The sequence below is a fragment of the Triturus cristatus genome, chromosome 5_2, assembly GCF_964204655.1.
Source record: "Triturus cristatus chromosome 5_2, aTriCri1.1, whole genome shotgun sequence".
NCBI classification, from domain to species: domain Eukaryota; kingdom Metazoa; phylum Chordata; class Amphibia; order Caudata; family Salamandridae; genus Triturus; species Triturus cristatus.
Window position 1 is genome coordinate 473,890,635 of NC_140588.1, and position 16,192 is coordinate 473,906,826.

The following is a 16,192-nucleotide window of genomic DNA, read 5'->3' on the forward strand; positions in this document are numbered from 1 at the left end:
TTATCAGAGCTGATGGTAACCCAAGCTATCTTCTTCCTCAGGGCCCAGGGAATCAATGGGGATTCTCATCGTCCTTCCACATGTGTATGTCAGGTCCGGGGTAATCCACAGGGATTCCCAGACCCCATGAAGAAGGAAACAGGTCCCGTTACCCCTGCATTTTAGGGCACTATGGTAGTTTCTGGAACTTCTTTCTCTCAGGTGTGCATTCACTCTTTGACCAAAGGGGAATTCAAAGTACTACCACCAAGCTGGGCAGGATCATCATCATAGTAGTGGCTACACCTCCATTCCGTGGCCAGTCACTGCTCACTTTTCTGTTCCCCAAATGAACCCTATAGGCCTAGGCAATTACTGCTAGTGTGCATTTGAAGTGCAAGTGTGAATTACATCTGGCCAGAGGCCATGTCTCCACCCAACCTGAATCAGCCAAAATCAGGATCTCTGTGACTTAGTCCTACTTAAAACATAGTATATCATATGTATAGGCTTCATAAATGTTTAGCTCATCCCATTGCTGACCTGGAACTCCATTTGGACCTAGCTGAACATTTTCAAGAATCCACATTTGGTATAAGTTAGAAGATGGAACATCTTGTCTGGTGGTACCACTAATATCATGCTGGTTGTAGACACTTTCAGTAGAGCCTTATTACAAGATTATATCAGTGAGTGTTATTTCAGCCAGATGTTTGACCTTTACTGATGACACTTACAACATATAAACAATTTATTGGAGCCCTGCAAAGATAGAATCTGCAGATTCATGATGCTTGACATTTGTTTGCTCCTTAATGTTTTCTCAGCTCAAAGAATCATTCACCCCAACAACAACCCACCTTGTATCCAACCACATTTACATGGAGCATCTAGAAGTGGTGTCTTTGTAAGCTCTGTGAAGGTCACTTAAAGCATTTTCATTTTTCATATGTTTACATTTATGTCTTATGCAGTATTTTCCCCATTGACGTCTAATGGTAATATTTGTGCCTCAGACTTTAAACCCCATATACAGTTTTATTTATCTTTGCTATATTCTTTTTCTAACCAAATGCACATATTTTATTTAGACCAGAGGTGCACAGTGTCCATGCTGTGTTTTTTCTCAAAACATTTCTATTGGTCCTCATATGTTTTATCATCTACGTATTTGGCCTATCAATATTCAAAGTACACATGCTTACTTTCAATTAAGCAGTTGATTTGATTTTTGGTTTTGTATAGCGCTCAAATGCCCAAAGGCGTCTTGGCGCTGCTGCTGCCTTGTTCAGTACTGAAAGGGAGATTGATTGCGGCTGAAAACTAACGTGTAGAAAGCCAGATTTTTATTGAGGCAACTGTTGTGGCTGTCATCTTGATTAAAAAAAGAAAAGCAGACAAACAATATCAAAAATATATCTAGTTCTTGGGAATTATCTATCGACGTGGTTGGTTAATTACTAGTCAATGCAAGCTTGTATATTGATAGCATTTTCTAGAGACAAACGTAGTTATACAATCAGGGCGACATTGCATATGGTCTTTAGAATGAATTCAACATCAAAGAGGCAGGGCAGGACTTATTAATTTCACAAAGTTTAATCACATCCATTACAATGCTCCGAATGGAACCTGTTAGGATGGTCTTCCCCCAAACACTTTGCCTTCTCCACTCCTGTTTAGCTGACTTCTTTTTTCTTGGTCTTAAGGGTCTGTGCACATTTGAACTGCTCCCGTGCTATTGCTCACTCCATTAAACATTGTATTATTGGCTTACACCTGATTTGACATATTTAGCTTACTTATAAGTCCCTTAGAAAGTGGTATGCCATATGCCCAGGGCTGGTAATCTATACGATACGAATGGGCCTGCAGCACCCATAGTGGCACCTACTTAAGTAGCCCCTTAAAACATTCCTCTTGCCTGCCATTGCAGTGTGTATACAGCTTTTTAAACTGCCAATTTGATTTGGTAAAATAATCCTCTTGCCAAGTCTGAAACCTATTTTATATTACATATATCACCCCTAAGGTAGGCCCTAGACATGTACTTTTAGGTTTACAAGTTTTTAGCTACTTTGTGACCCCCTCTTCCATAGGATAACATTGGGTTACCTTATTACATTTAATAAGCGATAACCTTTTTTGGGAGCACACCCCAATGACATATTGGGAATTGTAATGTAAAATTCTCGCAATGATAAAGTCAGGTTGTAAGTCACAATTCTGAAAATTACACTGTTAAAGTTTGAATTTTCTTGTTGGCAAAATGGCCTCTCTGTATTCCTCCCAGAAAGCTGTGTAATAGAGGGACTAGCAGGATAGGGAGGCGTAGCTGGATAGGGATAGGAAGGCGTAGCTGGATGGGGAGTCAGAGTTGTGCACAGCCCTCCTACCTAATTGTCTTTGAAGTAAAGACAATGCCTCAGCTCACACACGAAGGACTTCCCACTAGCCTTTTGTGCCTCCAGACACACTGGGACAGGGCAGGAAGGCAGGCAGGAAGCTCCAGACACATTTGTGGGAGGAAATCTCCAGGTGTTTCACTTCAAAGCTAGCATCCAGTATAAAAATTAGAACCTCTCTTCAAATCACGTCTAGACCTACAGAAGGACAGGCCTGCTGTCTGTGGTATGCTGTGTACTTCAGATGCCCTGCTGCACCAATAGCCCTTCCCTGCTCTCTGAAGCTTGCCTGAAAGACTGCTTTGCTACTGGCGGTCATCTTTCATGTTTGAACCCAAGACTTACTCCAAGAGCTAGTTGGCTGCCCTCTTGATCAGAGCCTTAGGGACAGGAAGGCTCGAACCACCTTGAACTCATACCAGGACCCAGTCTGACTGAGTTCTGATCCTCCAAGTGGTGCCCACCAAGTCATGGACACTTGGCATTGGTGGTAACAATTCTCAGTTAGCCCAAATCCAAAACTTGGGACTTAGAACATTTATTGCCAAAAAGTGCTGTGAGGACTAAGAGGAGACCTGGACCTAACTGTTCAATGATCTGCCCAAAGTGCATCGCCAGCTGACCTGACTTCATGGTAGCTCCCACTACGTTCTTCTCTGCAGCAACAAATTATTTCCAGCGACACCTCGTAGGAGGGGTATCCGGCCTCTTAGATCGCTCATTGGTGACAGCCTGTAGCTTTGCCCCGCTGGAGATTTTCAACTTCCATAAAAAGACTAAGTCTGAATATAGAAATCTTCACAGCGGCTTTGCCCAGCAGCTTACCGATGATGACACCTTCTCAGACACAGCTGCCTTGCCTGCTGAACTTTACCTTCTAAGAGAATATTTTTCTTTAAAAATTCTTCTAAGTCCAAAGATAAGCAGAGAACAGGACCAATCCACTTCTTGTATCCGAACCGTGCTCCATCACGGCCGACCATATTTTTAGACTTGATCTGATATTGCACAACTAGATTTCCGTGGTAGGCACTTTGATCTTTTAGGTGCTAGCTTTTACCATGAACTTTAAAAATTCATAACTCCAATTCTAATGGTTGGATTTTTGTCATTTCGGTTTCCAATAATTTAGAAGCCCAACTCAGGCAACAGCCACAATCCTTGTCAGGGTGAACTACATAAGTCACCAAATTAACTTCTGCTTAGCCCTCTGGTAGCTTGCCACAAAAGCAGTCTGCTTAATGTAGAGGCAATGTGTAAAGTATTTATGCAGCACACAAACAGAAATAAAGCGAAAGCTCAACACAGGAAAATCCCTAACCACTTTAGAAAAATAGAGTACATTTTAAAATAAAATTATGCCAGAACGACAAAACTCCAATCAGTATACCAGTACATATCAGATTTCAAAGTGTTTAGTAAAATAGAAGCAAAAGTACAAAGTGCCAACTGTTGTTATCTGGTTGCACAGGTACAAAGTCATAAATTCAGGACAACTGCAATAGAGCGCAGGCTGGATACTGGGACCAGGTTAGTTCAGCTCAAAGTTGTACCTTATGTTCTTGAAGAAAGGCTTTGCGTCTCTCTGCATAGGCTCCCATCAGGAGCATCAAAGGCTGTTATGTGAGGTCCTGTATTGAGTTACGTTAAGTTGCATTGTGCTGTGTCAGTTCCAATGCAAAAACAACAGTTCCAATGAGCCCACTGACCAGGAGTTATGAGGGTCTGCCATGTGAGGTCCTGTGTTGAGTTGTGTTGTGGTGCTCTGTTGGATTTTATGACGCTCTCAGTTAGACATGGAGCACTATGCTCTGATGCCAACCAAGGATCCAGGTCCTGGGGAGGCACCACTTGGGGATCAGGAATTCACTCCTGCAGAGGCCAGGTGCAGGTCCAGGTGGTCCCAGTGCAGTAGGTCAGCTGGCCATTTGTGGTGAACCCTCTAAAGCTTGTTGTGTCCCTGTAACTCAGACAGGAGGTCAGCCAACTGACCCTTGGAGTCATTCTGGTTAGCCTAGGATGAAGGTAAGCAGGTCCAGTCTTCCTTCTCAGACAGCAAGGCAGTCCTTCAAGCAGCAGGGCAGTGTTCTTGCATCAGGGCAGTCCAAGAGTGTTCTGAAGTGTGGCTGTGGAGATCCAATGTTTATACCTGGTGCCAGCCTTTGCGTGATGGGACTCCCTGTCCTACCCCCACATTTTGTTCTTTTAAGTTCTCCCACTTCCCTTGTCAAGGTTCCGAACTGTCTGGGTTGAGAAAAGACAGGGTATGTATGCTGTTAGATTCCTTTTTTGTCTACAGTAGGCAAAGTCCATTTAACTGTGAGTGGGACTTGGTAAAGCCCCATCTAGTCAATCTGACATGATTACCCATCCTGTATACACCTAAGTTCCCTTGTGTTTCTATCCGTAAGCAATACACAAATCCCAGCAGCAGAGCCATTCACAGTCATGTGACCCAGGATACTGGGAGAAGACCCAAATAGCTAAAAGAAGAATATGCCAACTGTCTAAACGTGCCATTTTCAGACTTGTGACTTAAAATTGGGCTTTACCATTAAAGAGGATTTGAAATTACAATTAATTTGAGCGTAAACTGCTTATCTCTGTCTGCTCCCAATCCAAAGTTGCAATTTAACAAATGTAATAGGGTAACCCAGTGTTAGTCAATGGGAGAGATAGGCCTTAAAATAGTGAAAAACAACATTAGGAGTTTTTCACAGCCGGGACATGTAAAACTCAAGTACATATGCCCTACTTTTAAATACAGTACACCCTGCCCTGTGAACCTTCTGGGCCTACCTCAGGGGTGACATATATGTATTTTAAAAGAAGGTTTAAGCCTGGCAAAAATGTGTTTTTTCTGGTCAAAATGGCGGTTTAAAGCTCCATTATAGTCTGCAGTGGCAGGCCTGAGATGTTTTTAAAGGCTACTTTAGTGGGTGGCACAATATGTGCTGCAAGCCCATTAGTAACATTTAATTTACAGGCCCTGGGTACATTTTGTACCATTTACTAAGGACAATGAAATTAAAGATGCCAATTAAGTGTAGGCCAATTTTACCTTGTTTGAAGGAGAGAACACAAGCGCTGGGTAGCAGTGGTAATATGAACAGAGTCCTAAACTAAATCAGCAAAACAGGAGGAGATAAGCAAAATGTTTGTGGGAATACCACGCCAATAATGTCTGGTCTAACAGTCAATATTTATTTTTTCTGTCCCTCACTGCTAGGTTTACCTGGCAGTGACATACAGCAAAATAAAACATGTGATTGTCCACCCTAAACAGGGCCACCGGAGTAGTATTTCGGTGACAAGCTGGAGAAGGCTCTGTTGGAGACACACTTTAAGTCTCTGCCCACATCTAAATCAAGTGGGCGGACAGACAATTTAATGAAGAGGGTACTCCGTTGCAACAGAATACCCTCACTGCCAAACTCTAAATCAGGGCCAAAGTATTTATAATCCCTTGGACAGGTGGTTTTAAGTCCGAAAGAGATTTTTCAATTACTGGCTCATAATTGAAATTTTGCCTGTGCTTACTGGCCTGCTTTTAAGAACATGTTGTTTGTATAACTAAATGTTGTATGTTTTAAAGTGGATATGTGTTATGGAGCCATGTTGTCCAAAATAAACAAAGATGATGATGATGAATGCGAGTTGGGTCTGAAGAATGAATAGTCATCCCTTGAACCTAGAATAGAGAGAAATTTGGAACTTAAATTGAGGTTCCTAGGGAGATTTATTTAACCTACATTTCCTTACTATTGACAAGACAGCCTAATTAGGAGAGCTCTTTTTTTGGAGTATCTGTTGCTCAGTGTTTAATGCTTTCGAGCTTAGCTGTGAAATACATTAGATGGAAGGGGAATGTTTGGGACTGCTACTCAGGGTAATACTTTCACTAGTTTTCTGAAACTTTTCCTTGGTGCCTGAATACATAAAACACTACATGTACATTCGCAAAATAACTTATTTTTGTAGAAGTAGAGAAATGTCTAATTATCCATTCTTAACTTAAGAGAATGCATGATCACAGTACAGAATTCAATGAGTGGATGAGAAACAAATATCACACTGCTGAAGAATATGAGGTGATACATGGTCTGAATGTGATAGAGCTCCCACTCAGTATGTTGTGAGTAGCATCAACATATGATGGAGGTATCATGACATCAGCCTGGGGCCAGCTAGGAGAGTTGACTGCTGGACATTTTCTGGGGTGTCCTAGAAAGCCTCTGGGGTAGACCACTAGAGAACTGTAGTTGGCCCTTCACGGTCTAATCATGGTGAGAGTAGAGGTAAAAATATAAAAGGTTTCCAAACCCCCAAAAAGCAATAGGGTGTGCTAGGATTATAGCAACCACAAACATCAGAAGGAGAAGCCTGAGCTCTCCTGGGAAGATCTTTTTAGTGTATCTCCAGAAGCTACTTTCTATACCTGCTGGTGGGTCAGAGTGTTCAAAAGACAGGAGTGATATTGAAGTGATAATTAGAGAAGCATTTTCTAAAATGTTAAATAGGCATTTGCACGGTTGTGTGGGGACTATGGCTGTTTGGAAACTGTGGCTGTGAGGGTCCAGTCTCCCTAATGGGTTAACTCAGAGTGCACTGACTCCAACAAGAGGATTCAGAGACCCCACAGGTAAGTTATGGGTCGGATAAAAGTAGAAGCTGCGGTGAATAGGTTAGTTCTTGCCTTCTTGATTTTTTAGATAAGGTCACTGGGGCTGACACTAATGCTGTTTCTTCTGGCTTGGATGGGGTTTCTCTGCTGTCTGTGAGGCAGATGACAAGACATATACACCAGACAGACACCTGTATGTGATAAAACTGTGCCACTATTAAGGCTGTGAGAAAGCTGCCACCCACAGAGGCTTCAGGTCAGGATCTTAACAAAGCCTAATTGTAAGGCAACTGTTGAAGTATAATCAACCCTATCCAGCAACATATGTGATATGGTCCTGAGATTGTGAAATGTAATTTTAATGTCCACTGTCAAGAATCATATATCAATAGAAGTGTCAAGATGTAGGCTTTCAGCCTGTAGCAGCCAGATGGACCAATCTTTAAAAGGAGAAATGAGCCTCAGTGTTTTAAATACATTTGCAGTAAATAGGTTTTTCTTGAAAAATACACAAATCAAAAGATTCATTTTGAATATCTGGTTTACTTTCTTAGATATAGGAGTTTGCATTTTAATACCTTCTCACCCAAAAAGCACTGAGATAATTGCATCTCCTGAGCTGGAAATTAACCTTATGTCCTAATAGACCTGCTTTGAGACCTACCAGTCTCAGAGTTAAAACGGTTTCTTGGTCGAAGCGACGAGCTGTGAAGATTTATTCTAATCTTGTTCTTAGGCCTTTTGTACAGGTACCATTCAGATTGGCATCGCACCCAGCCAAATTGTATCCAAAGCCCTTTTGGAATTCTTGCCTATGCTTTGCATCGAGGTAAGAAATGTCTTTGGTTTGGTTTCTCTGGCGGTTGTAGGGTTCATTAGTTTGAAAGAGCACCTTCCTTAGAAGGTTGTCTGAATCTAAATCTTTCAATACTTCAGTGACTTGCAAGGAAATGTAGATGACATTAGAGTATGGGTACTGTTGCAGCAGAGATTGGAATGTACCTATCATTCATTTGCCAGGGTTTGCATATAAATACTCTGCTGAGCCATATTTCCTTAGATTAAAATTTGGATTGAAACAAAGACGCCCCAACTACATCAGTAAAGCATTCCTGTGCATTTGCAGGGTACACTGTTCTACCTCTACCTTGAATTTCTATAATGTATGTTGTAACAACCGCCCTAAATAGGACGGCCCCTCTGAGATCATTTACCAAGCATCCCAACAACTGATGAGCCATTGGTCAACGTTTCCATCTGCCGGTCTCTGCCTAGACCATGCCATTGTATGTAGGGCACTTACCCAGACTCTATATAGATCACGTGTAGAGGTTGGAACATCTGACACCTTTTTGAAGAAAAAACTTTCCGCCAAACTATAAAATAGGCTATTTGACTCTTTTCTCATTGCCTGGGAGACCCGATCCTTACAGTACACAATTTCATCTGAAATAACAATTAAATGTAACTGTACCAAAGTCATCTTAAATGCAACATTCCCCCTCATATTCACTTTACAGTTCTCCCTCAAACTTTGCAAAGCCATGCTGGCATCAATTTCAAATTTCAGAACTGGCAGTAGATGCTTTTTAGGTGTGTAATCAGTCTCTCAATTACTATTCAGATATGGCATGTTCCTACATCACTTCTCTTGCAAATGGCCAAAGTTTTCTCAAAGCTGTGCTTCCCCAACCAAAATCACCCTATATGGAACAAGCAAAACTCTCACGGCCAAACCTTCATCACTCCACACCACCTTCTGGGCATCTTAACACCAACTGAATTGTTTTAATTTTTTTGTTTGTACAAAACACTTACTCATTTTGTAAATACGCACAATTTTTTCATTTGTCTAGAGGAAGACCCCAATAAAACCCTGCACATTAAAACTTTGCTCTTCCACTCTTCATGAAATTAACAAGTTTGTGAAATTTTCATAACTTTACCCGCACACATTTATTTTGTAAAAATAGTTTTGAAATGCAATATGTCCAAAAACTCGGAATAAAAGTATGAGTTTACAAGATGTTTAAAAATCTTCATACAATTTACTAAATCAAAAACCTGCAATTTCTCTCATCCCTCCTCATTACACTTGAATCCAACGACTAACATGCATTTTTTTTATTTTTGACGAGTAACGCACTGATTTGTGGTAGACTCTACCAAAAGCTTTAAATAATATTTCTCTTTCTTTATAAGATATTTAAGGGTTTCATTTTTAGATGAATTTGTATAAATGAATCACTATTTCGGTGAATGAAGTTTGCTAAATTAGATTGCAGGAGACGATATAGTTAGAATAACAGTTGGCATGTTTCATTCCTTTAGGCAGAAGAAGAGTTTCAAAAGGCCCAGAAAGTGTTTGAAGATTTCAATATTGATTTACAAGAAGAGCTGCCATCATTGTGGTCCAGGTACTGTATGGATTTGGAATAAAATTGAATTAATTATTTCCAAAAAAGAACTGAAGTTGAATTAATTTAATGTAAGGAAAACATTATCTGATCATGAGGTGCAACGTTTGAACTCTAGGGACAAATGTCCTCCTCACTTGTATATTGCACCAAGAATAGATTAGTAAGGAACAGCATGGGATATTTTCTAAAGTGAACCTTGCAAACTATAGGACTGATTTATAGAGACGCCCACTGTACCAGACTCACAAGCTTCCACCGCTAAGTACCAAGGAATGTAAAAGCTTACTTGGGTAAGCTTGCACAGTATCACAGTATCATGAGGTGGATGTTTGTACAGCGACTCCCGCTGGAGGACTGCAGTACCTTGTGGGAGTGCCCGCTGAGTCCTGTGAGTGTACCGCAGTATCCACGGCCCAATATTTCTTTATATAAAACTAAGGGGTGTCTCTATGGGTCCCCAGAAAATTACCTGGATGTCAGGGTGTCCCTGTCCTTTCCCCTCATGCCCTTTTTCAACAACTTCTTTTAGGTCGCTGGGACAAAGAGCCTGAATCCTGTAATGGCAGTCCTAAAATAATTTGCTCACAGTTGCGGAATGCCAATCAGATAGCTCGATAGCATTGTATTGAAATGGCCAATGGGAGAGAAAGCTCCCTCGGCCTATCAGAAGGCGCTATTTTTTTATTTTTGGGTACTACAGGACTCCCACTGGGTGAACCATCAAGACATACCTAACTTTTTCTGAGCATTAACCCCTTCATGCCCAACATGACCCCATCTTTAAATTAACATTTCTCAAAAATAGCTGAACGGATCTACACCAAGTCACAAAAATCACGCTTGCTGAGTAAGGATCTAACTTTTTGCCAAATTTGGTGGAATTACGTTTAGCCATTTTTTCTGTTTCTGATAGCAACATTTCCTATGGGAATTGGCGCTGGAAATCATTGTGTTGGGCCCCCCTTTATTTTAACTCCTGCTTAGTGGATCAGCTTGAAACTTTCTATGAAGGAGCCGAGGTGGATGGACTTTTTGGGGCGAAGTTTTGTGTAGATTCCTTAAGCAGTGTCAAAGTTATTAGCACAATCAGATACTCTCTCCCTATGGAAACTCTGACATAACTATAACTACACGGTGGTGACCGCCACTGTGTAAAGCTTTTGGCAATCTCAAAAAAAATTTCACTTGCTGTGTTCTCAATAATTTTCAGAACAGACAAAATGTGCTTTAAAACTTCAAAGTTAAGCAGATTTCTTACATTTTGAGAATATGATGGTGTGCCAACCCATCTCCAAGTGTAACGGTATCCAGGAATCCAAAATTGTTTAGAACATTCCTCTTGCCAAACAAAACAGCACAATTTCAACAATACCTTGTGATTCAGTGAGGCTCTTCTATTCAGATGGAAATATTTCCACCACTTGCCTCTCTGCATCCCTAATACATTTCACAGACTTTGACGTGATTCTCTTCTAGAATATATAACATATATAGTCCAAAGTCTGAAAAAGTGCAAACTTTAACATGCTCAAAATACCTATGCTTGAAAGCCTTGAATTTCCACATTCAATTATTGACTAAGAAATATCTTTCACCCAGTCCAAAGGTTTTTCAAAACGTATGGGATCTACAGATCCACAAATCGCAGCCAGATACACGAATTCCACCACATTTACAAAAACCTTTCTTTTCCAGCACAAAATTCTCCATCTTTCCAAGACATGTCATTGATTCAGTGCACACCTCAATGGATACAAGGTCAGATCTACCAAATAGAAGTTTGATCTACAATTATTATTAGCCTGGGCGCATTTCGCAGTGAAGTGCAAAAAAAAATGTCTGCATGCTGCGGTGGAGTGCGTTAGATAAATGCTGTTTGTGATGATTTTCAGTGCCAGATGCTCGTCCACACTGTGCAATCGTCATGAATGGCATCATGCACAGCGCAAGCGGGCACTGCTTCCTTTCTGCCTATCAAGTAGATTTTTAATCGAGCGGCAGCTTTCTCAACGTGAACGGACAGTTTCTCAACGCGAGCAGTCACAAGCATACGCGAACACTCGCAATGAGATATCTGACCCCCCGCATTGGGAAATCTTGCCAGGAGGTTGATTTTCTATGCTCTAGATCGCCAACTTGATGTTGACGATCGCAGACGAGGAATAATCTCGCCTGGGAGGTGGATTTTCCTCACTCGCAATCGCCAACTCGACGGTGACGAACGCGAGCGAGGAAAAAACTCTGCCTCACACAGCGGAGTTTTTCGGAACTCCGCAAGCTCTGCGTAACGCGGTGTGCGGAAAACTCAGCAAACTCTGCTAGCGGAGCGGAGTTCTCCACCCAGACTTACTTCTTAGCACTTGTCTAAATCAACTAAATATCCCTGCATAAAGGATCATGCTGAAGTGACAGCCCAGGTAGTAGTTGTGTCTCTAGCTATGATGGTGGGTCAGTGATGAGAGAGGAGTTCTGCCGCAGTTCTGTGGTAGTCTGTGCTATCATCATAGAGTCTCAATCTGAAGATGCCAAACAGATGGATTCTGTAGCCTCTTGATGGCCTAGAATCTGTTTGCACATCAGTAATCATAAATATGGAGCCTCTGTGTTTGATATATTATTACCTAGCGGGCACAAGCACATAGTCGACATATGTGCATGTGTGCACCCAACATGCACATTGTATTCTTAGAAAACATCAACCCAGTCCTTCTCTCTCAGAGCATGCCTGTGCCTCTTGCTTTTTTGATGCCCTGAAGTTGCCCTAAAGTTATGGGCACTCCTTGCCTGTAGCCTCCCTCTTTGATGTCACTAATCCTTCTAATTGCTCCGAGGACCATTGTACAAGGTCAAGTTTGGAGGATGTCTTGTACAGCTCCATGTTTTACTATCCTGACCAAACAGCCTTGCTATGCCTCCTGGGACTTCTGACTTTGAAAGAAACCATCTAGTTATGTAGTCCATCACTCTCTCTATTGTGGTAGGTCCTGTGAGTCGTGGTGAGATCACTAATACATCTTCCTAATGTAGATCTGGGATTGTTGCTAAATGTACACTCTTGTTGGCCTACATTCCTTTTCCATTTCATTTGTGCAAGAACATGTTGTGTGGCAAACATGTAAAAGGAATTATCTCTTTACATTGGGAATGCCCTCTGTGACTACACGGCTACAGCTTAGCACAATGGCATTAATTATTACAAAAGAGGCAAGCTGGTAATACAACAATGCTACTGTGTTTAGCCTGTGTCATAACATTCTTTACTTAGCACTTTTGTAATAATTTAGGCACATGCGTACTCCAACAACTAACCCAACACCTGGACAACATCAACCTCCTGGACTGCCACCAATCTGGTTTCAGAAAAGGCTGTAGCACAGAAACCGCGATCCTCAACATCATCGACGATATCCACAAATCACTAGACTGTGACCAATGCTGCCTCCTCATTCTCCTAGACCTATCGGCAGCATTCGATACGGTAGACCACAAACTCCTCATTAGGGGTCTCCAAGAAAGAGCTGGTCTTGGCGAGAGGGTCCTCCAATGGTTTTATTCCATCCCACACAATCGCACTCAAAAAATAAAAATAAAAATCTTTGCTTCCGAACTCCACCCAGTCAACAAGGGAGTCCCTCAAGGCTCAGTGCTCTCCCCGCAACTCTTTAACATCTACATGGAGCCTCCACCAAACTACTCAAAACAGCCAATATCGGCTTCCATCTGTGTGCGGACGATACCCAGATATATTTGGAAAACACCTCCTTCAGAGATATTCAAAGACTCAATGACGTACTGAGCGATGTCCAACACTGGCTGTCATGTAATCACCTTAAACTAAACCCCGACAAAACCGAGATCCTCCTCATCTCGAACAAAGAGGAGAACCCCCAAATTGCTGAATAGCTAAAGGCCGTTGATGCACTCAACTGGAATAATACCCTGGCCAACTCTGTCAAATCACTAGGTATCACGCTAGACCCGAAAGTGAACATGACCAGACACATCAAGAACTCAGCCAAGAGCGCTTTCCTTAACCTAAAACTACTGAACAAAATAAAACCCTTCATTCAGCCCAGTGATCTTAAAAAGGCCACTCAAACACTGGTGCTGTCAAGACTGGACTATGGGAATGCAGACCTCTCAGGAATAGCAAAATCACATCTGACTCCCATCAAAACAACTCTGAATGCGGCAGCCAGAATGGTCACCGGAATCAAGAAATTCGACCATATTTCCCCTGCACACAGAGATCTTAAGTGGCTCCCAGAGCTTCAGAACAGCCTGCCTCACTCATAAAGCCCTACATACCGGCAAACCCGAATATTTGGCGGCCAAAATCAAAAAAGCCGGTCAGGCCAGGAACCTCAGAAGCTCAAACTCCCTCCTACTCATCCCGCCCAAAACTAGACAACAAAAAAATGCGGCACGATCCTTCTCCGGAAGCGTGTCTAAAATCTTAAACTCTATTCCCCCTCACATCAGAACCATTCCCTCTTTTGTAAAATTCAGAAGCCAACTCAAAATCCTGTTCCTCGACCGCTCCCTAGGGAGTCGATAGGATCAATCGGAGTGGGGAAACAGACACCTCGCACTGCTCCGACTCCTTGTCCTCAAGACTACGAAGCTCCCAAACAGCGTCCTGCAATGTTAATGTGTTCTTTCTTGTATTTGTTATTGTGAATCTCTGCATTGTATCTGTTGTAAAGCGCTCCGATACCCTCAGGTCAGGCCAGCGCTATATAAAACTTCTTAAATAAATAATTAAACATGCAGGTGGTCACCCAAGAGCCCTGAAATTGTGTGGTCTGTGGGAACATTACACTGTGCATACAATATCAGCAATGTTTGATACCTTACTCAGATTTCAGTATCTACATTGCTTCTATTTATTACCGCATGGCTGCTTTGCCTGCAACAAAATAAAATGCAAAGCACAAAATGTATTATAATGACATGGGATGCAGTGTATCAGAAAATAATCATTTACTCCTTGATCCTCAATGATTTTTCCATTATATCATATTGCAGAAAAAAGGAATGTTTTATTTGTCAGGACCCAATGAGGCGTATTCACAAAGGCATTTGGAGAACATAAAATAGAATTCCGACAGTGGCCAAGGGCTCCATGGCATAGGCAGTAATGCGGAGGAGCTCCCTGGCATACGGCCCCATTCTGCAAGTTATCTGCTAAGCACAGCATGCAACTGCCCGCCAAAAGGAGGGCGATGAGGACTAGAGCAGCCAGTGGACACTAGTCGCCTGACACAGAACAAAGTACGACCGCCAGGGCCTTCACAAAAGCCATGGTGCTCAGCCAAGATGGTGGCCACACCATAAAGTGGATGAGCAAGGCCCAAATAGGATCCACGCATTGCACCTGTGACCAATGGTGCAAGTCTAAAACCTGCCCACACCATCAGGAAGGGCTCCTTCTTTTTTTACTGAAGAAGCAAAGGTGAAAGGGTACGCAAGCGGCTGTAGAAGAGCAACCAAAGGCTACTTGCATGACCGGGTACAAGGGGTGAGCCTGGAGAGAGACGGGGAGCTATCATCCACCACATTACCAAGATGGAGCCCAGCAAATTGTGGGGTCTGGTCCACGCAGACAGCTTTAACACTGCAGCAGGCAGCATTGGGGCATCCCAAGCCAAAGAATCAAACTGGGGACAGTTCCGACCTCACCCTTCCTCCTGAGGGCCACAGCAAGCATGAAACCATGCTATACTATGATCATTATGAAGCCCTTGCAGGGTAAACTAGGCCTAGACTGGATGCCAGGCACTAAAGCCATACATGAATCGACCACAGACAGTCTATCCCGCCGGTCCAAGTTTATAGAAATATTACAAGCAATACCTGACATGAAAGGCACCCTTGAAACAAATCGCCACAGTGGCACTCAATATTGCACTGCTGAGGCAAGACCAGAAAAAAATGAAAGGGCAGGTGCAAGGAGAGGGGCTGACAATGTGATAGACCATCCCAACCATCAAACTCTTAAACACATGAGGAACAGCATCAAGACATTAAGAAACTGCCGGCCCGAGCCAAGGATGCTGAAGGCAGGTCCTGACCGAACAGTATACTAAATTGGAACTACCGCAAGGATCAGAAGGTCCCAGCCTGAACTATTTCTGGTGAACCGGCTGACAGCTGAAGTATATGGGAGCTGCTCCATGACTGTGTAATCTGTTGAGCGGGCCCACACAGTTCCGGGAAGTGCACCCCCTGCGGAGTATCGCCAAGTGCGATGGTTGATCAATTACTAAACTATAAGGAGAGCTTAAACATACACAGACTTTAATAAATGATATCTTTGGGAAATACCACCAATCACTTTTTACTACGCCGCTGAATAGCTGGGGCTGGAGGTGATAAGGTACCTAGAGGACCTAGACGCCCTAAAATTTACCAGGCTCAAAGGGTGGTTCTTGAGACCACCATCACACTGGAAGAACTATTGACTGTAAACAAACAGCTCCTGACAGGGAAAGTCTCCATACCTAACGGTATTCTGGCTGAGTTCTGCTTGACATATAAGACTCCACTTGCCCAAAAACTACTCACTATGTTCACAGAGGCGTTTAAGCCAATGTCCCTCCTGCAATCTCTGAGGGGGGCCCTGATAGTGGTGTTACCCAGAAGAGACTAAGACACCACAGATGTTTGGTCATTCCTCCCATTGTCGCTGATCAATTCTGATGGGAAAATCCTGGTTAAGCTACTAGCAAGGGTATACAACAAGACCTGCAGGCGCTGGTCTA

At 42.6% G+C, this 16,192-nt stretch overlaps 1 protein-coding gene across 11 annotated transcripts in view; it reads left to right on the top strand.

Annotated features, from left to right (window-relative positions):
• AMPH (amphiphysin) overlaps positions 1-16,192 on the top strand; it is a 951,873-nt gene that overhangs the window by 639,199 nt on the left and 296,482 nt on the right. For all 11 annotated transcript variants that reach the window (XM_085607441.1, XM_085607443.1, XM_085607442.1 and 8 more), the window contains exon 7: positions 9,340-9,425. In XM_085607441.1, the coding sequence (XP_085463567.1) occupies positions 9,340-9,425 (86 nt within the window). The remainder of the gene's footprint in view (positions 1-9,339; positions 9,426-16,192) is intronic.